Source organism: Colias philodice, chromosome 3 (assembly GCF_061535455.1).
Source record: "Colias philodice isolate Cphi_HAF_F1 chromosome 3, ilColPhil1 Martin Lab GWU primary, whole genome shotgun sequence".
In the NCBI taxonomy this organism is placed as follows: Eukaryota; Metazoa; Arthropoda; class Insecta; order Lepidoptera; family Pieridae; genus Colias; species Colias philodice.
Window position 1 is genome coordinate 9,310,343 of NC_143088.1, and position 25,406 is coordinate 9,335,748.

The following is a 25,406-nucleotide window of genomic DNA, read 5'->3' on the forward strand; positions in this document are numbered from 1 at the left end:
TGTAGAGAAAACGTAATTATGTACCACGGGCGAAGCCGGGGCGGACCGCTAGTATACATATGAAAATAAGTACCTAAACAATTTCTGCAGAGACTTTTCCGACCATTTTCTGCTTGAATGAACGCATTCGTTTTAAACTGAATCGCAGACATACCCCATCACTAAACAGACTGGATGTGAATGCTAAATGCTAATGTTAATTACATGCTATTTATTAAATGCAAAGAAGTATTTAGATAAAACAACAAAACCGCTCTTTTGAATAATGAAAACAATTCTTCGGATGTTGGATTGTTAATCTTTGTATGCAGATCGACTTAAGACTATAGATTCAATTAAAATTTTATTTTAGTCTTCAATTATTTTAAACTAAATTTACTTAACTGTTTTGTTTTGTTCTTCGTAAATTAGTGTCTTTATGATCTACAGCGCCGTTTTGTACTCTCACCACTAAAGCTATAAAATTTTGATTGCAGACTAAATAAGTAAACTTTACAAATCGTTTAGCGACCTTATGAGCTAAAATCCACACAAAAAGGTCACTTGTGTTAATTCGGACAATAATATTGTTGACTTTCGTGGTGAAATAATAAAAGTTATTTAGGATTAAACTCATTGTGGAAATGTAATTTACGTGTATTACTTAGAGGCTAATTTATTTTTCAGGCATGTTTTCAAAACACATATGTGTAATACTATTACGGATTACCGCACTAATACCTATTACCATTTAACCATTTTAGTTCATATACAAACTCCAATTCACATAGTTCAGAATTTATATATTTAAACCTAAATATTATATTCTATTAGGTTATTAAACCTATTTAGGTTTAAATATACAAATTCTGAACTAGGTATGTGAATTGATGATTCTCAGAGAAGCTAACCAGCTTCACATGATTAAAGCGCATTTTAGATGAAACATTTAAGAAAACCGAATTGCATACAAAGATTCTGGTAGAAATGTATTTGTGAATCACAATCGTAAGTACAATAATACAGCAATGTTTTGCGAAGAGTATTTTGAATATAGCTGATATAAATAAACGTGTAGGCGTGGATTCAGACGAGTGGGAATTGGGAGCAGCTCAGTTAATTGTTCAGAATCATGTTTCATGATATAGGTAAGGTCGAAATCTAACATTAATAGAAACGTCCTCTGTGAAAATGGAAGGACTATTTGACTATCTATACTAATATTATAAAGCTGAAGAGTTTGTTTGTTTGTTTGTTTGAACGCGCTAATCTCGGGAACTACTGGTCCGATTTGAAAAATTCTTTCGGTGTTAGATAGCCCATTTATCGAGGAAGGTTATAGGCTATATATCATCACGCTACGACCAACAGGGGTGGAGCCACGGGGGTGAAACCGCGCGGAGCAGCTAGTTTAATATAAAATGAAAATAAATAAAAATTGAAAAAAGTTTTATTTTATGAAATGCGTAAAGATTTATTGTATCTATGTATTTCATCCTCAGAATTCACTTTATTGATTACCTCTTATATTTTTTCATTGTAGATAAAATACTTAGTTTCCATGTCATCAAACGATCTTTTTATTTTCCCTATTTTCCGTCTTTTCAAATAATATTTTATTAACTTTCGAATTGCACTCATTTTGTACTCGCACTCTATGATACATTTAATATTTGTGGGAATTAACGAATTATATTTGTGTGTTACTAAACGGCTCCCACGCAATACAAACACACGCTTTAGTAAGGATCACGATATGTTTGGATAATAGTCATATTTCAATTGTTTCGGCACCGCATAAATACATGCAATCGAGTCATAGCATACAACACTTTTATCAAATAAGCCTTCAAAAGAAAAAGGGGTTTCAGGAGCTTCTTAATCTATACTGTACTTTCCGCTAGCGGCTTCGCCCGCGTAGTCAAGAAGAACCCGCACAGTTCCCGTTACCGTGGGATTTTGGGGATAAAAAGCCTATGTGTTATTCTGGGCCTTCAGCTACCTATATACCAAATTTCAACAAACATACATACACATACTCAGACATCCATCCTCACAAGCTTACGCATTTATAATATTAGTAGAATTGCAAACTCAACATAAACTTTAATCCCCTTTAAAATATTATATTGTGAGCATTTGAATAATTCCAATGACATAACTATCTATACCTAATGGTTTAACAATATGTTCTTTACATTAACTCTACATCCTAGATATTAGGTACATTACGTCTCCATCTTTTCCAGCTCATAGCTTCAAGAGTAATGCTACTGTGTCCATTTACATAATCCACTGATATTGCCTTTTTATCGCCGCCGGTCGTTAGACCACGTCTATCAAGCAATATTATTGACGCATATTCGTTCCGCTCTCCTTGGCCTAAAAATTAACAACACCCTATACTCATATTTATAGGTGAAATTCAATATATCATGTAAGTAATATTGTACTATAAAAATTGTGTAATATTATAGATGAGTTTAGTGAATATATAGAAATAAGCGATGTGCTTTATAATTTCGCGCTAGAGCTTTATTTATGTTATGATGACGATACTATCACTCCTTTGCTTTTGTGAATCAGCTGCTCACTTGTATGTTAGTTTTTGGTACATAAATTTTACTACGATTCAAAATTATGTATCATCAATCATCATCAGCCCATATACGTTCCCACTGCTGGGACACGAGCATCCTATGAGTTTAAACTATGTATATATTTTTATACTAAAAAAACTTCCTACTCAAAAAAAATATATCTAAAACTTGAATGGTCAAAGATTACTGTCGTATCCATTTCGGTCACATGACTTTTGTGAACCATTGATTAATACCGCAATTAAAACCTTGTTCTCAGCTTACACTGAAGTTGGAAATTTGAAATTGATCCGCAGTCGTAGGTGTAAATATCGTGCTCATTACAATGATTGTGTTTTATAGACTGCGGAGTAAAACCATAAATAGATACTATAATTGTAGGTATGCCTTTCAAGGGGATAACCACTTAAGAGCTGCGCGTAAAAACAATCCGTATTTAAAAAGTATGTTTTAAGAATGTGGAAATATTATTTACGGTTCATTTTAGGTAAGGATCTCACTTAATTGTTTGAAAGTTACATTGTCACAATTTAGCTAATGAAGTCAATAGTTTCATATGGTACCTGAGATTCTGCGATAGAAAGAAATTAATTCAAATAATAAAGGACACAATATTATAAAATATATGTATATGTCGTGGGTCACTCGTGGCCATACCGTAGATTTGCTCATTTCATGAAATGGTCAACATAGTTTGATCAGATCGTTAAATCGTCAACGTTTCACGATTAAAAAATAAGAACTTGTTTATTGTAATTTAAGTTAGTGCCGCGGTAGCGCCGGCGAATACCAGAAGCGAATGGTTTTTTCAATAGAAAACAGTTAGGTTAGGTTTGGTTAGACTTTAATAAACAACGCACGAGCCGAGCGAGCAAAGCGAGCGTGCCGCGGCAGCGGCCGGCGAGTGCCAGAAGCGAATCGCTTTCTAAAAAAGAAACAAAAATGGTCGCATTTCGTGAAATGGCCATCCACGTTAGCCAGATAGCCAGATAATCGATCTGGCCAAATGTGGATGACCAAATCGTGAAACGTTGACGATTTAACGATCTGGCCAAACTAAATTGGCCATTTCATGAAATGAGCAAATCTACGATATGGCCACGACATCTATACTATATTGCAAATAACAAATGCATTATTGTAGAAATAGAGATGTTTAAATAAAATGCGATTATTTGTATCCTTATACTACATATAGCTGTATAAATATAAATTGTTAAATGAAAACAACAGAGGATCAATGCGATTGACACATCAATGAACTTGAAATACCAAACAGTTAATTTATTTAATTCCAATGTTTCATTGGAAAATACACGGGTTTAATAGTCAAACGATTTGGGAAATAACAATCATTTGGAAACTTCATTCAAATAAATCGGAGTCGTTCAGACACAAATCTATTGAAATCGGTTTAAATGAAGTAAATCCATTCAAACACTTTCAATGCTATTCCGTATTCTATTAACACAACCTAACCTTAATTCTTTGTTGAGTATCTGGAAATATAGAATCTAAGAAGACATAAGAAGGCAATAAGTGGATATAAAGCCAAGACTGTAAATGTAATGGGCGTGATAGAATTAAGTCGTTCTTAGTGTTTAATACGTGACAATATCCTGGGACTGCTCTACACAATACAATGTTAGAAGCCAGAAAGTTTAGCTTATGATAAACATATCTAGAACATGGTAAATTTTTATTAAAAAGGAACAAAAAAATTTTTATCCTGAAAGGTTATAAAATTTCAAATATCTTTCATAGCTTAAGTTCAGATTTAACGAACATAAATATAATTTATTAGGCGTTAAGACTAACCCGAAATTACACTGACTTTCAAAACTGCTATGCAAATTTGTTACTTGGACACTTCGAGGTTTAAAGTGATTAATGGAAGACATTTTCATCTGTTATTTGGTAAGATTTCATTCATATTTTATAAGAGCAAGGATTTATTAAACCACGTTAAGTTTAACTAGGTAAAATAACGCAGTAAGTTCCTAATCGTATTATGGAATAAGTATGGTGTTTAAAAGGATTTGAAACCTTTGCTTCTTAGGTTGCAGTAGTTACTCCAACAATATATTATGCGGTGTACGACGTAAGAAGATTATCTACTCATTGGGCATTAGAAACACTTTTAATTAATTCAATTATAATAACCAAAACTTTACCTACTCCATACATTGACTAAACCTTACATTGTTTTTGCCTAGATATTATAATATGTAATTGCAACTGAGAGAACTCTAAATGTTTGTTACCAGCTGTTGGTAACAACAAAACATTTACAATAACACGAAAAACTGAGTTCCTAATCCATCTCCTATCTTGAAATGTAGTTTAAAACATCAAATAACAACAGAAGGCAGAAGAAACTCGTAAAACAAAAATGTACGGCGTTAAATAATAAATTCGTAAATCGGGTACAAATTTAGCCTAACACCGTAACCTAATTTGTTTCAAACATTGCCCAAGTTTACGATTATAAATAGGTTAAGTTGTGAAGATAATGAAACTTGTATTTTTCGAGATAAGAAGCGCGAAGTAATCTCGTCGAGACACTTCGTCGTTAAGAAATCTTTGTTGTTTTTAATTTAGGCTTATCCTAAGTAGGAAACTTAGCAATATCTACGAAAGTGCTGAGCGCTTGCTCACGCTGTTCGGCACAAAATATACTGACCTAAATGAAGTGTCCTTGAAGTGTTCAGGAATTTTCATAAAATATTTATATTAACTAATTACTTGCAGTAATATTAACAGAGTATATACAGTATACACCAATAACTCGGGCATCTAAGGAATTTATGCAATGCTAGAATGCGGAAATAAAATCAAATTGAATTGCACAAAATCTTTGCTTGCATACTTATAAATTAATTAATGTTTGCTTAAGCAAAATATGTTGTAAATGCTCTAATAGCAATGCGATTGTCTATTATCAGTTCTCTTGGTCAATTATCTAATCTATTAAAAATCTAAAAACATCGAAAGCACGTGTACCTACCTACCGAAACTGACTATTAACAGTTTCTTCGAATTGCAACTTTTCTATGATGGAACTGTGTCCAACCTTTAATTATTCGGTATCGTAGTGTACAATTCGCGATATTCCCGAGTCTATAATTATCAGCCTTAGCGGCGCGGGGCGGCGACCAAGCTTTATAAATAGCGCGCGTACGCTTCTCCTCCACGCCAAATTGGGAAACGGCATTGCCCGACATGCTTTGATGGATTTAACGTGTAAACGTGATCGGAACTTGATGGGATATAGCCACATTTGGAGACTTACGCCTACCGTTTACTGCGTGGATATAAATTTTTCCTAAACGATGTAAATACGAGGCTTTGAGTATTGTCATAAAAATATCTTATGCTAAACATTTGTTAAATAACATTTCATCGTATTGATTTTTCATGTTCTTCTTTTAGCTAGAAAAAGGTCGACTAAATTATATCATAGAGCTACAAATGCATACAACTCACACTTTAAAAGTATAATATTCTCTCTATTACTAAGCAAAACCCAAGTTTCAAATATTCAACCCAAGTTTCAAATAATTTGGAAAATCCAAAAGTGCACGCCTCTTAATTTTTTTTTAATAAATATTTATTAATTATTATTTTTGTTTATTTAATAACAATTAAACCACATCGAATCAGACCCTGAAAAATGAAAGGGTTCTATTCCTGAGCATACTCAAGCGTAAGAGAAAAAAAAAGACTCGATTAGTAAAGTATTTCGGTCGCTATCGTGTTAACAAGAAAAAGGATCCGCACATACAGACACACGGACGTCCAAGACAGAACTTTTTTAAACTGTTTTTTAACTAGTTTAAATAACAAAAATGATATCAAAAATATCATGAACGTTAAAAATAGTGTTTTTTCTTAATATGTGTGTGTATGTATTATCTTACAAGTGCAATGTATGATACATAAAGACATTTTAAGTTTGAAAAATCAGATGTTTTGCGCGAAGTGACAGTAGTACCCACCTCAACGCTTCGCTTATGAGGCGTGCAATATCACAACTTCTAAGGATAATAAATGGTGCTAAGTTTATAAATTGTGGTTGCTTTGATGAAGTTAGTTGCTCGAGAAAGACTGTCTGGCTTAAACTTAATTATTTTTACAAATTGTCAAAGTAATTAAAATTGTCAAAAATTACGGTAACGTAATTGTACCTACACTGGAAAATCAATTTTCGCTTCGTAATTTAGTTTTCTTTTTACGACGATTTTTCTTCAGATAAAATTCAACTAAGCATCCTTTGATTATATTATTTGGTGTTGGGTAGGCGTGATATTTTAGATATTTCGTAAATCGGTAATATGTATGTAAAAGAATTACATATTTTTTCGTTTCCAATAATTTCTGAATAAATAAAGCTGATTTTCCGATGAACGTGGAATCTATTTTAGGGTTGAATACACAGGATGGTTATCAAAATAAAGTTGCCAGATAAAATATTAATTGTAAGTAATGTCGAAGGTTTTTATAATTGTACATTTTTATATTAAAAGTCTTTTAAATTGAAAAGGGTCAACAAGTTACAGAAAATTTTCAACGTAATAAACCCGGAGAGCTTTTATTAATTTAATTTGTAAAAAGTGTCACTTTGAAGTCGCTACGATCTTCCGTCTTTATTTACACTTAAGGACACTGCCGTGTTCGATTGGCCGTCTCTCTCTGAACGCTGTTATACGTTTGTTTTGGTTTCAGCAGTTTCAGACCAGCTGAGAGTCTGACGCGTTTCCATGGAAACCATTGATCGCCCGCCATTTTGAATGCAGCCGTCTGCGATATGTCTAGTGACTGCATTTAATAATAAATAGAATGCGTTATGTGTGTATATACCTCACAGTATCATCATTTTTATTTTAATGTCATTCAAGACTTTTTACGAAGACAAGACGTTAATTCATTAATTCAGTCTGGTTATTTTTATTTTTTCCATACACTATCAATAAGGCTGAAAGGACAATAATTTTCAGGTGAACAAGAAGTTGAAATGTGTTATGTACCTACATATATGCCTGAAAATTATAAGTACATGTGAAAATGCTTCAAATGCGTTGAATAGTGTCTCTACAATTGTTCATATATTTTGTATTTTTGAGTTGTTTTTACTTCATAGATTAATAATAATAATAGTAAATGAATTTCATATATTACATAGCAATCTACAAAAGTTTATATTATAATGAAGAAGAATGACAAACAAGATACTAACATTTATATCCTTTTAGGTAACAATGTTTAAGCCCACACTAATAAATCTGTAGCCGTGTTTACAAAATACAATATATTGTCAATATAAAAGACGCAGCTTCGGAAGCCATGCCTCGTCCTGATGTGTCCTGTCTCTTGTGTGAGTGCCAAGGATAGTAAATCAATAAACGGCGCCAGAAGCGGTATTTGATCTCAATTTAGAACAAATTTGTAACCGTCGTTCGAAAGTATCAAGTTAAATTTATCAAGCGCATTTTTACGCATTGGTCTGGCCGTTCTGAATTTTAAAAATAGAATGTATTTTATGTCAAAATGATTTAAGCGCTCCCTAAATTGAAACAAAACGACTGCGTACTGAGAACTTAAACGAGGTGACGATAATGTATTTTGTAAAAGCAAACTTTTATACGGTCATAAAACAATTTAAACAAATAAACATAATATTTATATTGTGTACCTACAATGTTATTATTAACATTTCACCATTTACAAATTATACAGTAGAATAAAGTAAGTTTAATAGAAATTTCTTACCCCTGTATTTATAAAATATATTTGGCAATCATTAACAGTTCCAAGAAAACCTGGCAAACACTTATAAAATGTCTCGTTCTACTTAAAACGTCTAACAGAAAATTATTTCCCCGTCAAATCTCTACTTTCATGGAGGCTGCGTACGCACGTGGAGCATGTATAATCAATTTTGATTGCAAAACCATTTCATACGGAAGGGTTACGTTAAAAGGAAGTTTCATTAAACGAGGAAAGTCGAACAATTTGTATGATTGATGATGATGTGGACTCTATAGAATATTCTCGTTAATAATCGTGTTAATAGAAAAGCTATTTATGGTGTTTGGTTAACGTCGACTAGATGATATGAAAGTTTCGCTTGGTAATTAACATATTAATTTGATGAACATATTTTTAATTAATGTACACGATCGTTTTATGGGAAATCAAAATAAAATTCTTTGGAAAATAGAAACTGGTTATGAAAGTATGTGAAGGTATGTATGTATCTACCTAGTATATATCCCAGGTAGCATTTATCGCGCCCCTAAATATGGCATTACAATGTAACAATTAACAAAAAATTAAAATATATTCATGTAATTTACTACATAAAATCATTTAAAATATCGTACAACACATCGCTTCGCCGATACGCGAAGCCACTGGTTTAGTAAAATTTATGCTGAATACAGAACGATTTTTTGATGCGAGGTAAAAGGGCTTTGTATTGAATTTAATGCTACCGTACCTCTCTTTATGATATTTTCCCGAAACAAACGCCCGTGGAATAAAAATAAATCGTTAATTTTAAACATGCACATGCTAATATTACGTAAATTACTCATTCTGCAATCTATTCATAAGCTAATTATATTTCAAGATTCATATACCTACTTTCGTGTTTCTTAGAATCAAATGCAGCAAATTTCTTTAGTAATTCTAACCACAATTGCGGATAAAAGAATGAAAAGTTGGTGTGGGATTAATGACGCTGAATTGAAGAAAGGAGTCGGGAGTCGGACGTGATGCTATTGTTGTGCGATCTGTTTCCTGAACTAAGTGCTAGTCTTTCACACTGCGTATTCTAAATATATGCTTACGAGTTACGACATTTGATATTGTTGTTGAACTCAAATGTTCTTGTGATTTAGAATATGTAGTGACGTATTAATGTCGTGAATGCTTTAGATAAATTTATAAAAACCAAATTGTGTTCATTTTTTTCTTTATACAATTCTATAGGTTATATTAAAATGTAAATAATTGTTTAACTATTTTCCGTTTTTACATAAATATGCTAGTATTGAAGGAAGTACATATTGTATAGTATGTATACAATATGAGGTTAGTAATATTCTAAAAGTATTACGTAGTAAGTCATAAGTGTAGGTGTAGGTTACATACAAAATTGCAAACAATTCAATAGGCGTAACAAATCTGAAACAGTATTATCTTTCCAAGAAAAAAGGATAAGGTACCCCATTTAGTGTAAACTGTAAACCCTTTTAGATGAAGATAGAGGGCAATTTATTTTATGCTATTTATACGTTTTGTAGTTCTTTTTTCAATGGGCGAGAGCGAGGATAGCCAGCGTGTTTCGAATATTTCAAAGGTGCCAAATATAGCACAGTAACGAACCAAACTGATTTCGTTGCTTTGCTCAGTTTGTTGCTCTAAGCACGCTATAATGAACTCTAATTAGTATGAACAACGTTCGATTGACGTGTTAATAATGAAGACTGAAATATGCATGCGATATTCTGAAATTATTGTTTTATCTGTATGCAAAATTCGAAATTGTTATGCAAATGTCACTTAAGGGCTTGGTCTAGTAGTGCAAACAAATGCATCCTGTCATCCTATATGTAAATAATACAAATGTACTAAGGGAAAATTGCTCCACTTAATTTTTAAAAATTAAATCATTCGTATGCATAATTTAATATTCGTAATAAGTACCAAAAATGACAATTTGAAACAATTTTCGTGAAAATTACACCGGGTGATTTTTTTTTATCAGTACACAAAATTTGCGAATACTTTCTATTGATATCTTAACTTCATGTTTATATAACTGATCAACTTTTACAAAGAAATTTGGACGAAATATAAAAAAAAATAAGCTTTCCATACAAAATGCAGAACTCTATACATTTTTTTCGACCTAAGTTTCTTAGTGAAAGTTGTTCAGTTTAACTAATAAAACGGATAAACAAATTTTGTATATAATAAAAAAATGTAATGTTTGTGTTAAATGAAAACAAAAGATATTTATTTCTGACTAGCTTCCGCCCGCGACTCCGTCCGCGCGGATGTCAGTCTTCGCGTCTTCTACAGATTTATTATATTATGTGTAATATATAGATTTATATTGATAAACCTAATAAATCTTTTGCTAGCATTCTGATGCTTTATCGGTTGCACTGGATTTATCTCTTTTTTTTCAATCGCTTGAATGATATAGGATGGGTCCTTGATGGGCATCGAATGCTGAAGTCTCGAATCAATCAATTCTGACAGTAGGCAATTTATGTAAAATCTTGATAATGGTCCATCATTTTATTTTGCCTAAACGTTACATACTTTTTTATATATTATATTTTTAACGAATTATTCACTCCAGTCCAAACAGCAAATAAGCAGACTTCTGCTTCTGCAACGTTTAGTTGTCCCTGAATTTAGAAAAAATAGTCATGATTCTTATCTATGACAAAAGTGTTATTTTTTGCATTGTATTTCAAATATTAATTTTTTTTTAACCGCATCTTCCGCATTCATGTCTTTTGCCGGAATTAGACATTTAACTTCTACTAGTCCCATTTTCCCTTTTTGATATGGGAGTGTATAAAGTAAATTTTTTAGATATTTCTCGTTATACTTTTAAAAAGTTATTATTGTCATTTTGCTCATTAGGTAAAGTTATTTCGATATCAGTTTTAAGTTTTTTGATACCTGCAATAATAACGTCATAATCGCCTGCACATACTTATCGATTACACCCTGTATACAATCCACCATCCACATTCATAATGTTTTCCTGTCCTCCTCTCCTTTACGCTGTTCACCGATACATTTGAAATGAGTAAATCTGCTACCACTGAAGGATGTTTCATTGTGATCAGCAAATTTTCACCACTGTTGTCGATTATTTGTTTTTCATTTTTAATCAGCAATTGGGAATCATCAGTTTTGTTTTTTGCAGATTGGTGATGTACCCTAACAATACGTCGAAAAGGGAAAGCAACAACGAATTATCGTTTTCGTCCTCTTTTTTTTATTCTTCGCGTCTCTGTTACTTGTGTTTGTTTAGTTCTCAACACCCACTGAATTTTCTATGTTGTTGTGATCTTCCATTACATCTGCGTTTTGATGATGTGATGACAATCCATTCGTTTTAATATTGGTACTTAGAGTTGGTAGACTAAACTAGAAATGGCGGACTAAATTTGTCAGCGCGTCTGTAAGATCAGAATATAAAACCAACATCCTGTATTTAAGTTACAAAATTAATAATCAAACAACATGCCGCTACGTTGAAAATGACTAGAAGAAAAAATTAAAACACCTCGGATCAATTTTGGAGTAAACAAATCATTTTCCCCGTATGGGGATTTCCCCGGATGAACTTGGGAAGTTCAAGTTCTCAATACAAGTTTATATTATATTTCGTATTTCTCAAACGAAAAATAAACATTTTTGGAACTTCAAAAAAATTATATTATAAGAAAATTTATGAGCTTACTTTAGTTTTAAAGAAATATACATCCCTTTACTGACACCCCGTAAAATAAAGAAATTGTTGCCAATCGCCTTTGCAATCTATTTGGTTTCATTAACTTTATGTTCGAAGATAATTTTTTTTTCTAGTTTTTTGTTACACGCGTATTTTTTTCGTTTATTTTCCATATCGAAATCAAATGTTTAAAAATACGAATATTTGCACAAAACTAAGATAAAAATAATCAATTAACAAAAATATTAAATTTAATGAAGTAGAGCAACTTTCACTTCGGTATGAAGGAAAATCGAGCGTAGAGCACACGTCAGAACGCTCCGGCCCAAGGAGCGCGACTGAAGAAATTCGCTAGGATTTTTCCTAATTATTTTAAATATTTTTGAAGTAAAACTTCTTTAGGCGCGACTAGGGAGTAACTCAGATTTTTTTTCTGACGGAAGTAACGCTTACTATAGTCTGTGTAGTTTCCGCCATTTAAAAATAATAATTCTGATTGGTTGTAAGTATATGTCATATACTACACGCTTCTTGACTTATACGCCAGCTAGTGGCAAATATCATAATCAATTAGGATTATTTATTTTCAAATTTTCAAACGGATCAATTGTGAATAGCAAAGTGAATGAAAAATTCAACAGTTTTAAAAACATTATTTTAAATTGCAAAATTTTTTGAAAATCTCTAAATATACTTACTTGTTTATTTATTACTTTTAAAATAAGTAAATTAAAAATAAAAATAAACATGTTGCGGATTATAATCAATCTATTTTAAATATTGCTGAAGACAAAGTAGTATCCATAGCAACAGATATGTATATAGGTTGTCATTCAGTTGAACAAGAAGCATATGTACGCCAACAATTTCATAAAATGTCAGTTATTGATACAGGAGGATCGCCTTATGAAATCATATTAGTTCTTAACAAATTTTACATTATTACAACCAATATTGATGTATCTGATGGCTTAGCCAACGGTTGTGTTGGAAAGTTAGTGTATATTGAACGTGATGACAGTGATAACATCATACGCTTATGGCTTGAGTTTCCTGGTAAGATAGGAGAGAAAATTAGGAAAAAAGCTGCCCATCATATTCAAACTCTAAACATTAGTAGAACAGCAGTCCCAATTTTATGAAGATCGTCATCTGTACCAATGAATAGAAATAAGACAATATTTGCAAAGAGAAATCACTTTCCATTAGTATCTGCTTGTGCGCTTACAATACATAAGTCTCAAGGTGGTACTTTTGATCAAATCGTTTATGAATACAATAAAAGTCACAGTCAGCAGCTGTTATATGTAGCATTATCACGAGTAACTGATATAAATGGATTGTTCATTGTCTCAAACACCGATGACAACAAATTTTATCATGGAAGAAAGCGTCCAGGGGGAATAGTTGATTTACAGTGTGAATTTGAAAGACTTTCAAATTCTCGCCTAATAACACAACAGGAAGAATTATATAACCTTGTAAATGAGAGTAACATTACACTATTTTCCTTCAACTGCCAAAGTTTACGTGCTCATGTTTCTGATCTGAATGATAAAGTATTAAAAAGGTCCACATTGCTGTTATTTTCCGAAACTTGGATGAAAAATGACGAACAAATTCTTATTGAAAATTTTTATTGCGTTACCCAATACAACCGACCCAACTCAACTGCTGGTGGAGTAGCTGTATATCATTCATCTACAGATACACTGAACAATGTAACACCAATTCAAAATATTTCACAAACGATATTATCACAAATTTCCGATGAGGTTTCACAAATTGGTGACATCGCCTTGGTTCGATGTGTTAATACGAATGACCAACCTGTGATTATCGTTGTTATTTATATTTCTACAAATACTAGCCTGACAAATATCATAAAATTTATTCATCAGCAATTACTTCACTTCACAATTGAAGGTTCTCGACTTTTAAATAGTAATTATCATGAATTACCGATGATTCTAACTGGAGATTTTAATGTTAATTTTCGCTCTCAGGAATCTCAGCCGTTAATTGATTTTTTTTTAGAAGAAAAATTTGATTTATCTATGAATACTTCTCGACTTAATTCAACAACGCGTTTCGGTACAACGATAGATGCTGTATTTTCAAGAAAAGTAGCAAATTTAGAGAGTAAAATTTATGTTTCACATTATAGTTACCACAAACCTATAATTTCGTACGTAAGAAATTATTATGACATTCAATTACCTGTTTCGAATGAATAATATTAATATAACATTTAAATAATCTTTGTAAAGCACATGAATAATAAATATAAGTAATTAAATTATAATATAATATTTATTTATTTAAGTTAATATTTAATCATTTCAGTGATATATGTCGTCAACGCCAAAGAAGTTTTACTTCAATCGCGCGTAAAGGTTACACGCACACACTTTTTTTTAATATTTAAAAATTATCAAAATTCAAAAAAAAAATTTTTTAAAGGATTAATACTCATTGGTCTTCAACCAACTCGAATAAATTAATGGAAAAAATAACTTTTAGCAGTATTTATCAATAGATTTTGTAAGGCAAAAAATGGGAAATTTAATGAATTTATAACGTTCTAATTAAGAAAATCATAAGTTTTTCGGCAATTGTGTTCAGCAGTTTTTAATAACGACTATATAAGGATAATAATGCGCTGATCAGATTGTGTAAATTGTAATCGGTTGCAACGTAGTGAGTGCACAAACTTAGCTCGAAATGTCTTTGGGGGAAATAGACTTATCTTGAAGGCCTGATTAAGGTAACATAAAGTAACTTTATAAATGTGAAAAAATTCACGCGCATTGCGTATATAACACTAATTGATAAACAAGAAAAAAAAATTCAGTTTATCATTTCATTAGCCGGGAAAAAAATGTCAAATAACTTGTTGAAAACGCAATTTTGCTAGACTGCAGCCTTAAGGATATGAGGAAAGTTTTGTTTTCGTTTGTCCCTTAATATTCAACTCAAATAGTTAATCGATTTTAAATATTCTTATACAATTAGAAAGCTACATCCTAACTGAGTAGCGTAGGCAATTTTTACCACAGTTGAAACAAGCGAAGCTGAGACACAGTTACTACAGTTTTCTCTTCTATTTTTATGTCCCGTAGAGTATTTCGCTTTTCAGTTTGTTGCTTTCAATGCTTTAAGAAGTTTGTAAGGTTACACTTTTCACCGTGACAATTAATAATAAAACGTGTTTTAACATGTTTCAAAAGATTAGATAGGAGAAACTGGAATGACAGCATGTTCTCTATTACACATGAACTACCATACAAGATATTCTATATTTTGATTTGCTAACATATATAATATGTTACTTTGAATGCTTAAGTTCTTAGGTTTACAAAACTTTAATGCCCAATAAATATTTAATCACAAAATGAAGATGAAGAGATGACTCTACTTGTTTATTTTCTCAATAAACTTCTACAATTACAGGAAAATGCAAATGTCCGCTTAGTTCCCTACCATGATATGCATCTTATCCAAGACTGCGAAGTAACCAAGTATTTAGAACAATAAGCAATTGTTTTGATCAGCCGCCAGTCACAACCAACAATGCGTCATAACTCATAACACGCCTTTATTTATTGATAGTGTTGCTTTTTCTTCTCCCTGGCTTTTTGTTTGAAAATACATACAATTTATTTCTTGAGAATATTTTACGCTATTCTGTTAATAGCGTAGGTAGTTAGGCGAGGCAACATTATGTTAGAAGCTTGTGCATCCTATAATCGTTTGTGTAATGAAGATAAATTGGGTCTTTATGTAACATGCATAGTAAATAATTTCTTGTTAGGAAAACTGTTTTCTAGAAACTATTTCAAAATTTTATATGTGTTTATTTGTAATAATCCAAACTTAAATATATTGCTGCAGTAACTATATCTATGTTTATCATCAAGGTTTATAGTAAATTCCTAAGAACCGATTTATTAGATTTCTAGTGAAAAAGCAAACAAATCTATCTTATCTTATTATTTTAGATATATGTATATGTCATTCGTCTATTTCCGGTGCTCTATTTTTATTAGCTACGTACTATAAAGTTAACTATATTTCTCTAAATGTATTTAATACAAACAAACAAAAAAATCTAATCTTTCCTCTATATAATATTAGTGTTGATTGTATGAAATCCTATTGAAAATATACAACAGATTATCCACATCAATCTATATTACCTCAACAAATTATCGCGCGGTGAGCGTGTAGGTGAAAGTGTACAATGTTGAACAAATGTTGAAATAATGCACTTTAATTTGTCACATAATCAAATACAACAGGAACTTGAATCATTCGTGCAGTGGCATTTGTATTTAGCGTTTATATTCGCACGCAAACTTGTTTAGAATTGTTTCCTTTAACAGAACTATTTGCATTGCAATTGCAGGGGAAATGAAATTATTTAAAATAACAAGGGCATATTTTATAAAATAATTTTAGATGTTAATAGACTTGATATTATTTAAACACTATATTTTTGGTGGATATTATTTAAACACTATATACAGGCAGTGGTGGCTCAGTGGTCTCGGACTTCGAATCGATAAGTCCGGGGTTCGAAACCAGGCGAGCGCGCAGGAAATAAATTGATTTTTCAATTTATCTGCGCATGTTGTAACATCACCACTGCTCGAACGGTGAAGGAAAAACATCGTGAGGAAACCGACATGTCGAAGAATTAAAAAGTTCGATGACATGTGTCATCCGCCAACACGCACTTGGCCAGCGTGGTGGATTATGGCCTGTACCCTCATAGGAGGCCCGTGTCCCAGCATTGGGATTTGGGAACGTATATGGGCTGATGATGATGATGATGATGAAGATATTTTTGGTTGGTTTACACAGTAGTAGAGGTGATATAGAGCAATAAATCAAAATAAAATGAATAAACCGATAATTTATTGTTCAATATCTTTTTTCCATCACTTTTACCTCATAGAAATCCATCAATACAAAATCTTGTCTAACTATGTCATTATAAAATACCAACTCACCGCATTTCTCAACTCTTTACGAATAATTACATCTTCGGTATCTGACATATGTTCTACCTATCCAGTATCCATATCCGTGTATAATCACATAATCTTTCACATTTCATTTAACTGTTTCACAACGTAGCACAAAATATTATAATTTCATCAAAATAGTTGCCACGTCAAAAATGTTTCCACTATTTCACATGCACTTTTGGATATAAAATTAAAAACGGCACGTACACATTAGAATGTTGTTACTCAATTATGTAGTCTTTATTAATACGTACATTTCACAATAGTAGATAACAACCGCTTACAACCGATAAGGAGCAGGTAGAGTGAGGTGCGGGGACAACAACCTTTACATTTTAATATAGGTATGAAAATTCAGGCGTGTGTAACTAGAATACATTTTGAACTAAAATGTTAAAACAATTTAATTTTACATTCACTCGTGGTTAGCACTTACGGTTTTATTCACGTAGACTGAGTTTATTCGATGAAATGAAAATGAATGACATATCATTATATTTTTAATAGAGATCTGCGCTGTTTTTTCAGTTTATTTTTGCTGAAAAATATAAATATGTACTATATTTCTTTTGCACTGGACGAAAGCTTAATATTTTATAAAACTTATATTGCCGGCAACATCGTCATAGCGAAACAGTTTTCGTGGGCGATTAAAACTTAACTTGGCCTTAATTCTTCTGAATATAACGACGGACACAACAATAGCTGAAATGAAGCGTTAAAATCTTTTGTCAAATATTGTACGAGATTCAAGAAAATGGCGAAATAAAAATACTATTTTAGTAGACTAGAATAAACAGTAGACATAATAGGCAGAATATTTACATACGGAGATATATATGTTTTGATTGTTACTGATTGGCAGTCATAATATTGGCGTAAGATATATTATATCAATATACAGGGTGTCCCACTGTTGGTATACTAAGCTCAAAATAGGTTATAGTTTTGCATACGCTGAGTACGTAAAAAATACTTAAAAAATTCTAGACGCATTTTTTTTTCAAATAGATGAAATCTTAAAACTCTATGTGTATACCCATAACAAGCAACCCGCCCAGCTTTGCCACCAGCACGTGGGCTATCGTTTAAGATTATGTTTTCATAGACAAAATGCTCACATTAGAGAAGCGTTATATGCCGGCTGCGCGAAGCCAGAGAAGAAAACATGGATTTTCAGGAAAAATTTAGCTAAAAATTTTTGACGTAATTTTGTTGTTTAAGTATTTTTTTCATGATCAGTGTATGCAAACCTATAAGTCCCTTCGCGCTTAGTATACCAATAGTGTGACACCCTGTATATTTTAAGTTTTTTAGACTTTTTCATATTGTAAGTTGTAACATTGACGGTGCAAAAGCACATAGCCGAAAAGGGCTTCAAAGGTGAACAAGTTCATTCTTCATTATGCAGTGCCTGTTTGTTAAGTGCTATGGAGGTGAGAGATGCTTAATATTTTCGACGTTACCGTATAATACTAGGTAAAACGATTACAGACGTTTGTTACTAAATCAGCTTTGTATAAACGTTATTGAACATACTTGGAATTACCTGAAGACTAATGTTCATTTGCATTGTCCTTAACTATGACTTTTTATTAATTTTCAACAAAATCGGTATAGACTACATGATATAAACTAATCTCGGGAACTACTAGTACGATATAAAAAATTATTTCGGTGTTAGATAGCTCATTTTTCGAGGAAGGCTATATATCATCACGCTACGACCAACAGGAGTGGAGCCACGGGGGTAAACCCGCGCGGAACAGCTAGTGTAAGGATATGAAGGTTGCATGTTTCTGTCATACTAACAATATATAACTGGTTTCAAGTGCAGTAAAAAATACATTGTTAATTATATTGAAGAGGATATTAAAACATTTTCCCCAAAGTTAAAAAATACAGATCCACATTTTACTGTTTATATCATTTATGTTATTCAAACATCGACACAAGAATCCAAACATGTTTACAAACCTTCGTATTCATAATGTAACAAAAGACGGAATATATCCGATATTGTTTTTATTGGTATCCGTGGTTAAAATTGTAAATGTTTGTTTGTAACATACGGTATCTAATCGATATTTTTTTTACAATCCAAATTTTACGCAGATTTTCTTTACCCGCTCTATATAAAGCCATTTCATTGTGCGACACGCATAAAATATTTATCATACTGATGCTTGCGTATTTAATATTCCTACTTGTACTTTTATGGTAAGCCCACGTCTTGCAGTTTACGGAATGAGGATATTCTTGCTATATGTCAGACATTTTAATCATTTCAATCAAAAACGAGTCTTGAAACACAAAAACGAAGTCAAATCGAAACAAATTCGAAAGTGAATAGCGGTGACATTCATTATGGTTAGGGAGCCAGGTGCAAATTTGGTTAACTATTTCCTCTCAAGAGATAATTCGTCAGACGCATGAGAGTATAGTATTATAAAGCCTCGTGAACGTCAGCTGGCGCTCGGTTGGGGGGGTGAGCGGTTGTAGCCTCCCACGCACATAGGAAAAAAAATACATTCATTCATTCATTTCCTCTCAGCTTAAAATTTGTCAAATTGTAGCTAACCCAATATCTCAACGAAAAAAAATAGTCAGCTGGTTACAACATGGTGTATTATACGTCAGCTGGTGTCTCGAACATGAAAGTAAAATTTAAAGAAAAATTTATTTTCCGTTATTTCCTCTCAAACAAAAATTTACCTGATGATAGCTTATATGTAACTGTGGATAAATATATATGTCAGCTGGCTGTATCTTGGTGGAAAAACCGTCAGCTGATACGGGAGGCTACAACCGCTCTTCCCCCCAACCGAGCTCCAGCTGACGTTCACGAGGCTTCATAATACTATACTTTGATGCATTTTACTAATTACCGCTTGAGAGGAACTTGGTCATAAAATCTGCTGCTGGCTCCCGGACCATTAAATGGAAACTAGACGTGAATTTTAAATATTTGAATGTATAGATGAATTAATTATGTAGAATTTTAATGGAGTTGTATCTACAGATAATTTAAAACTTAATTTACAGTGACTTATGGATCCTAACTGCTTATTTGGAACAATGTAGAGCTCTTTTATTGAGAAGAGTTTCGTATTAATTATTAATGTGATTTATGTGACTTTTGAATTATTAATTATGTTAAACTACTGTAGTAATTAGGTATGTCCCACTTACGCCATCTTTTTTTTTAATTTAGCGGATTTTTTGCTTTTTGCAGACACGAAATGTCAAAATTAATCTCTATCAATCAGAAGAACAATTTACATATGTTAAATTTAGTACCAGTATTGAAATATTTATTTCAATACCGTGTATACAAAGAGATCTTGTATTTACAAGATCTTTTTGTATAACACGGCCAGATAAGGTATAGGTAAACCAGAATCTGATGGCAATTAGGCAAATCAAAATTTTGAGTTTGCAACCCTAGGGAAAATGGACTGAACGATCTTGATACTTCTTATTTTTTATTTTGTCCTCAATATCATTAGTCACATTACATAAGTGGACAATACTGTACTTAATAATGAGATATCCACTAATATTATGTATGTACTTACCTACTTACATGTATAATATACAAATTAGTTGTATATGTATATTAGACATATTATTATTTACACATACTTATATATTTTGTTTAAATCATTATCATTATGCCATGTAAAAATATGGATATAATGATAATGGAGATCAAAACTAGATTGCTTATAATTTTTTATAAAATAAAACAAAAATAAAATAAAACTATGTTTATTTTCGTAAGTATTAACAGATACACACATAAGAAAGTTGACTTGGACAGCTTAGACTTGACAAATAGCCGTATTGGAAACTCCTGTAATAAGTTTTCTTAAAATTATATTGTAATCAACAAAAAATATTATAGTTACCTACTTATAATATTTTTAATTAAAAGTATCAAAACGGGTAAGTCAAATTTACCAATAAAATCTTCAAAATTGAAAATTGTTATGTTTCTGACCCTTCTTCATCGAATATTTTTCTATACACATTGTAAACAACACCTCTTGCTTGTGATCTCAGCCGCTTTTTCGACATGTTAGAAGATTTTTTAGACAAAATCCTAAAAATTATTCATCAACTGCGAAGAAAACAAATAATTTGACGACCAATTTGATAGTTGTCAAATAAAGTTGCCACATGAAAATCTTTTATTTTATAAATATAAAAATGCCATCAGATTCTGGTAGACCTATAGTACTTCGTCGAGACATCAATCAGGCCGCTGGCGATAGCACGCGGACGTAGACTATCTTGGTTCAGAAATGGCATATCTTTGTCGGTTTTCCTAAAATAGTATTGAGGCAGTTCTGCTAGTAATTAAACAGCAATTTTCATCGTATTCGGATAATGTTATTATTATTTTGATTGACGTCATATTGGAAACAACTTGGAAACAAAGACATGTTATTTACAAATGTAAAATTTTCTTATATTTCAGCTCGATGACATGACAACCAAGCCGTTTTTTTTTTTTTTTTTTTTAAGTGGAGAATGCATTTAGGCATACCCAGAACGCTCGGGGAAAGGGCCCTGGGTTATGTCGGACTCACCCTGCAGAATGCAGGGACCTACCGACTAAACTCCACTGTGTTCCACCGTGCCGCTGTATTGACGGAGCCGCGGGTATTCGTTAGAACGCATCCGCAGACCCGTCAGCGGCAGCCTATCTCTAGGCCCAACGCGTCTTAGAGCCTGACTTGATCATTGTGAAAGGTTATGATAAAAACTCATTTTATTTGATCCTTTTCCTTAATTGAGAATAAAAATGATATGTTCCTGGTAACATATTTATGTTAATTTAAGCAATACAAAATATACAATATTTGTATCTCTTATTAGTGTGTTCGACATGTGAATTCAATTTTGACTCCGTCATACTTATATAAATAGTCATAGGCTATAAATTTATATATTCCTGTCCCGTCAATTATCGGCAATTACATCACAACACCATGTATTACGCCTAGATTACTCAGTATTGAAGTCATCAAGCAAGGAAAAGAGTCGCTTTATGCGAGCGGTGTCGTTGCCCTTTTTTTCGCGGGTAGATGTGTACACGTCAACACGTAAAAATTACGCTCATCAAGTTTTTAAATCATTTTAATTAATATATTACAAATAAAGTTGAAATTAAATGGCTAATTAGTGCCCAGTACTTACCAGCAATATAACTCCTAAGTTCACTCCTATCAATAACAGCATTTTCAATAATTATTATATATCACCATAATGGACTCACTTCAACAGTCAATAGAGAGCATGACTAATATGTTCACTACACGGATGGCAGAATTTGAGAACACCTTGAAACGCACTAATGCTGAACCGGCTTCCAATGCAAACTCCAGCTTGGAAGCGGAATTTACAGAATTTCGGAATTTTGTTCTCTCCTCTTTAAAACACCTTCATACACAAGTCAACCTCCTCTTTAAATTGTGTGATCATCAAGAAATGAGGAGTAGAAAGAAAATTCTTTTGATGCACGGGCTGCCTGAAGGCGATCAAGAAAATACATCTGATGTAGTGGTGCAGTGTGTTCGCTCACATCTCAAAATCTCTGAATTCAGTTCAGTGAATATCACCAGATGCCATCGAATTGGGCGCACTGGTTTGGACAAACCACGGCCGATACTTGTCAAGTTAAGTGATTTATCCATTAGAAATAAGCTTTGGTTCGGCAAAACTTCTTTAAAATCAACTGGAATTACTATTTCGGAATTCCTCACTAAGGGGCGGCATGAAGTATTTCTTGCTGCTCGCAAGCATTTTGGAATTAATAAATGCTGGACCAGAGATGGTTGTGTGATTGTGTTGGACCCCAAAGGTGTTAAGCGGCAAGTAACTTGTATGGCTGATCTGCACAGTATTACCAAAAGTGCCTCGGAGCCTGGGCTGACACAGGCCAGTGATGTGGCTAAGGAATCCCATGCAGCGTTGAATAATATTAGACCCAAACGAAACCTCAAGAAGCAATAGACGGTAAATTACTATATGTATATTAACTTTCCTTTTCTGTGTGTTATTAACTATCGCTTTCTGCTGTCTCTTGTGACTCTGTGTTGTTTGTCTTATCCACTGGTTTTTAAATGAGTATAAACTTTTCTAAATTTCGTTGCTTCTTGTCTGCTACATATATATGGTTATATTTGTATCAACCTGTAGTTTTTAGCTTACTAAATTTACTAGTTACCCACACTCAATGCAATAAAATGTCAATATCAAAACTGCATACCTTCATTCTTGTAATAATTGTGTTTAATGTAAAGATGCCAAAATAGTTATTGTCAAAGTTCAAACTTCAAACTAACTAATGTAAACATTGAAGATTTGTTATGACAGTTTTCGACAGCTGTCATATTTGTCAATTTTGACATTTGACGTTTACTGAAGCTTTCCTTGTAAAAATCTTTTTACAATTTCTACATTGAGCGTAGGGCAATTGGGCAAACAAATTTTTATTTTTGAATTTTTATTTTGGTATTTTCTTTTGGTTTTTGGTTTCTCTGTGTTTTTAATTGTTATTTTTTTTTTTCTGTATCTTTGGTGTTTTCTTTTGCTTAACTTGCTGTACTTTGATTATGTTTATGGCTGGTATCATTTGAATAATTAGTTTTATATTTGCAAAAATTGTAAATTATTATAATATTTTGGTAGTATTTCTATTATTATTATAATATATATTTTCTTTTATGTCTAACAGCAGTGCAAACAGTGACGTTTTTTTTTCGGCATCCTCAGATAGTGGTAGCAATGACAACAGTTTTAGTAGCACTTCCTTTCCCTCCCTTGATAAAACCCTTCTTTCTCATTTTTCGAACTGTGTTAAAAATTTTAATGTTGTGCATATAAATGCGCAAAGTGTCCCAGCACATTTTCCCGACTTACTTACATCCTTTGACCCAAAAGTTATTAGTGCAATCCTGATATCGGAATCATGGCTTAAACCTTGCCTCTCCTCATCCTCATACTCCCTACCTGGGTATAATTTAATCCGCAACGATCGGGTAGGCCGTGGCGGGGGAGGTGTCGCGATATATCTATCAAATTGCATTCCTTTCTCTATAGTTAGCGTTTCGGCTCAACCCCCGCCTGCAGATGCTGCTGAGCACCTCATTGTAGAAATTACCATTAATTCGACTAAATTATTACTCGGAGTTTTTTATAGTCCCTCACTTAATGTTAATTACTTCTCGTCATTAGAAACTTTACTTGAAAATTTATCTTCCATCTACGACCACATAATTTGTATGGGCGATTTAAACACTTGTATGCTTAAAAACGATTCTCGGTCCAAAAAACTACAAAATTTGGTAGATGCTTGCAATCTCAACCTACTGCCTCTCAATGCTACACATACCGTACCAAATTGCAGACCTTCCCTACTCGACCTTATCCTTATTTCCTCCCCGACTTATGTTGTTAAGCATGGTCAGTGCGCTGCGGATGCCTTCTCTAATCACGATCTCCTTTACTTATCATATCGGCTGCGCCTTCCTAAATTAAAGCATAGGATTCTGATGCAGCGTAGTTTTGGTGGAATGGATCTTGACCGTCTCCGCAACGATGCTGCAAATATTGACTGGAATGCTATATTGAAAGCTCATACGGTTGAGGAAAAAGTGTCAGTATTTAGTAATTTTATAATAAATCTATATGATGTACATGCACCCATAAAGCCTGTCAAAATCAAACACCTTCCTGCTCCATGGCTTACGGACGAATTAAGAGTCCTTTTACATAAAAAGAATAAGTCTAAAACGCAATACAAGATGAAGCCGTCAGATATCAACCGAGAGAAATATAAAATCATCCGGAATAAATGCAACACAGCTTGCAGAGATGCACAGAGGCGTCATATACATACTTCTATTGAAAACGGCGATCCAGCCAAGGTATGGAAGTTTCTGAAAACATTGGGAGTTGGGAGTAAGGATAGTAGCTGTCTCTCAAAGGACATAAACCTCGAATCATTGAATCAGCACTTTACTTCAGCCTCTTTCTCCCTTAATAATAACATCAAAACTAAAACTTTAAGCTACTTATCTTCTTTGCCCCCTTCTAACTTTCCATCATTTCATTTTAAATCCTTCTCTGTTAGTGAAGTTGAGAAAATCATCTTGTCTATTACCTCAAATTCTGTTGGTGTGGATGGCATTAGTCGTAATATGATCGTTCCTATCCTTGACATTGTCACTCCTATCATTACCCACATCCTGAATGCCTCTATCACATCCAGTGTTTTTCCTAAAATGTGGAAGAAGGCTA

The 25,406-nt window shown here is 32.7% G+C and overlaps 2 protein-coding genes across 2 annotated transcripts in view; one reads left to right on the forward strand and one right to left on the reverse strand.

The window, feature by feature from the left end:
- The window catches only part of LOC149489904 (uncharacterized), a 97,326-nt gene that overhangs the window by 23,173 nt on the left and 48,747 nt on the right, over nt 1-25,406 (reverse strand). The gene's annotated exons all lie outside the window — the stretch shown is intronic.
- On the forward strand, nt 22,308-23,117 carry LOC149489905 (uncharacterized). Its single transcript, XM_089715032.1, has one exon. It carries the CDS (start codon nt 22,371-22,373, stop codon nt 23,115-23,117), a length of 747 nt encoding a protein of 248 aa, XP_089571158.1. The 5' UTR covers nt 22,308-22,370.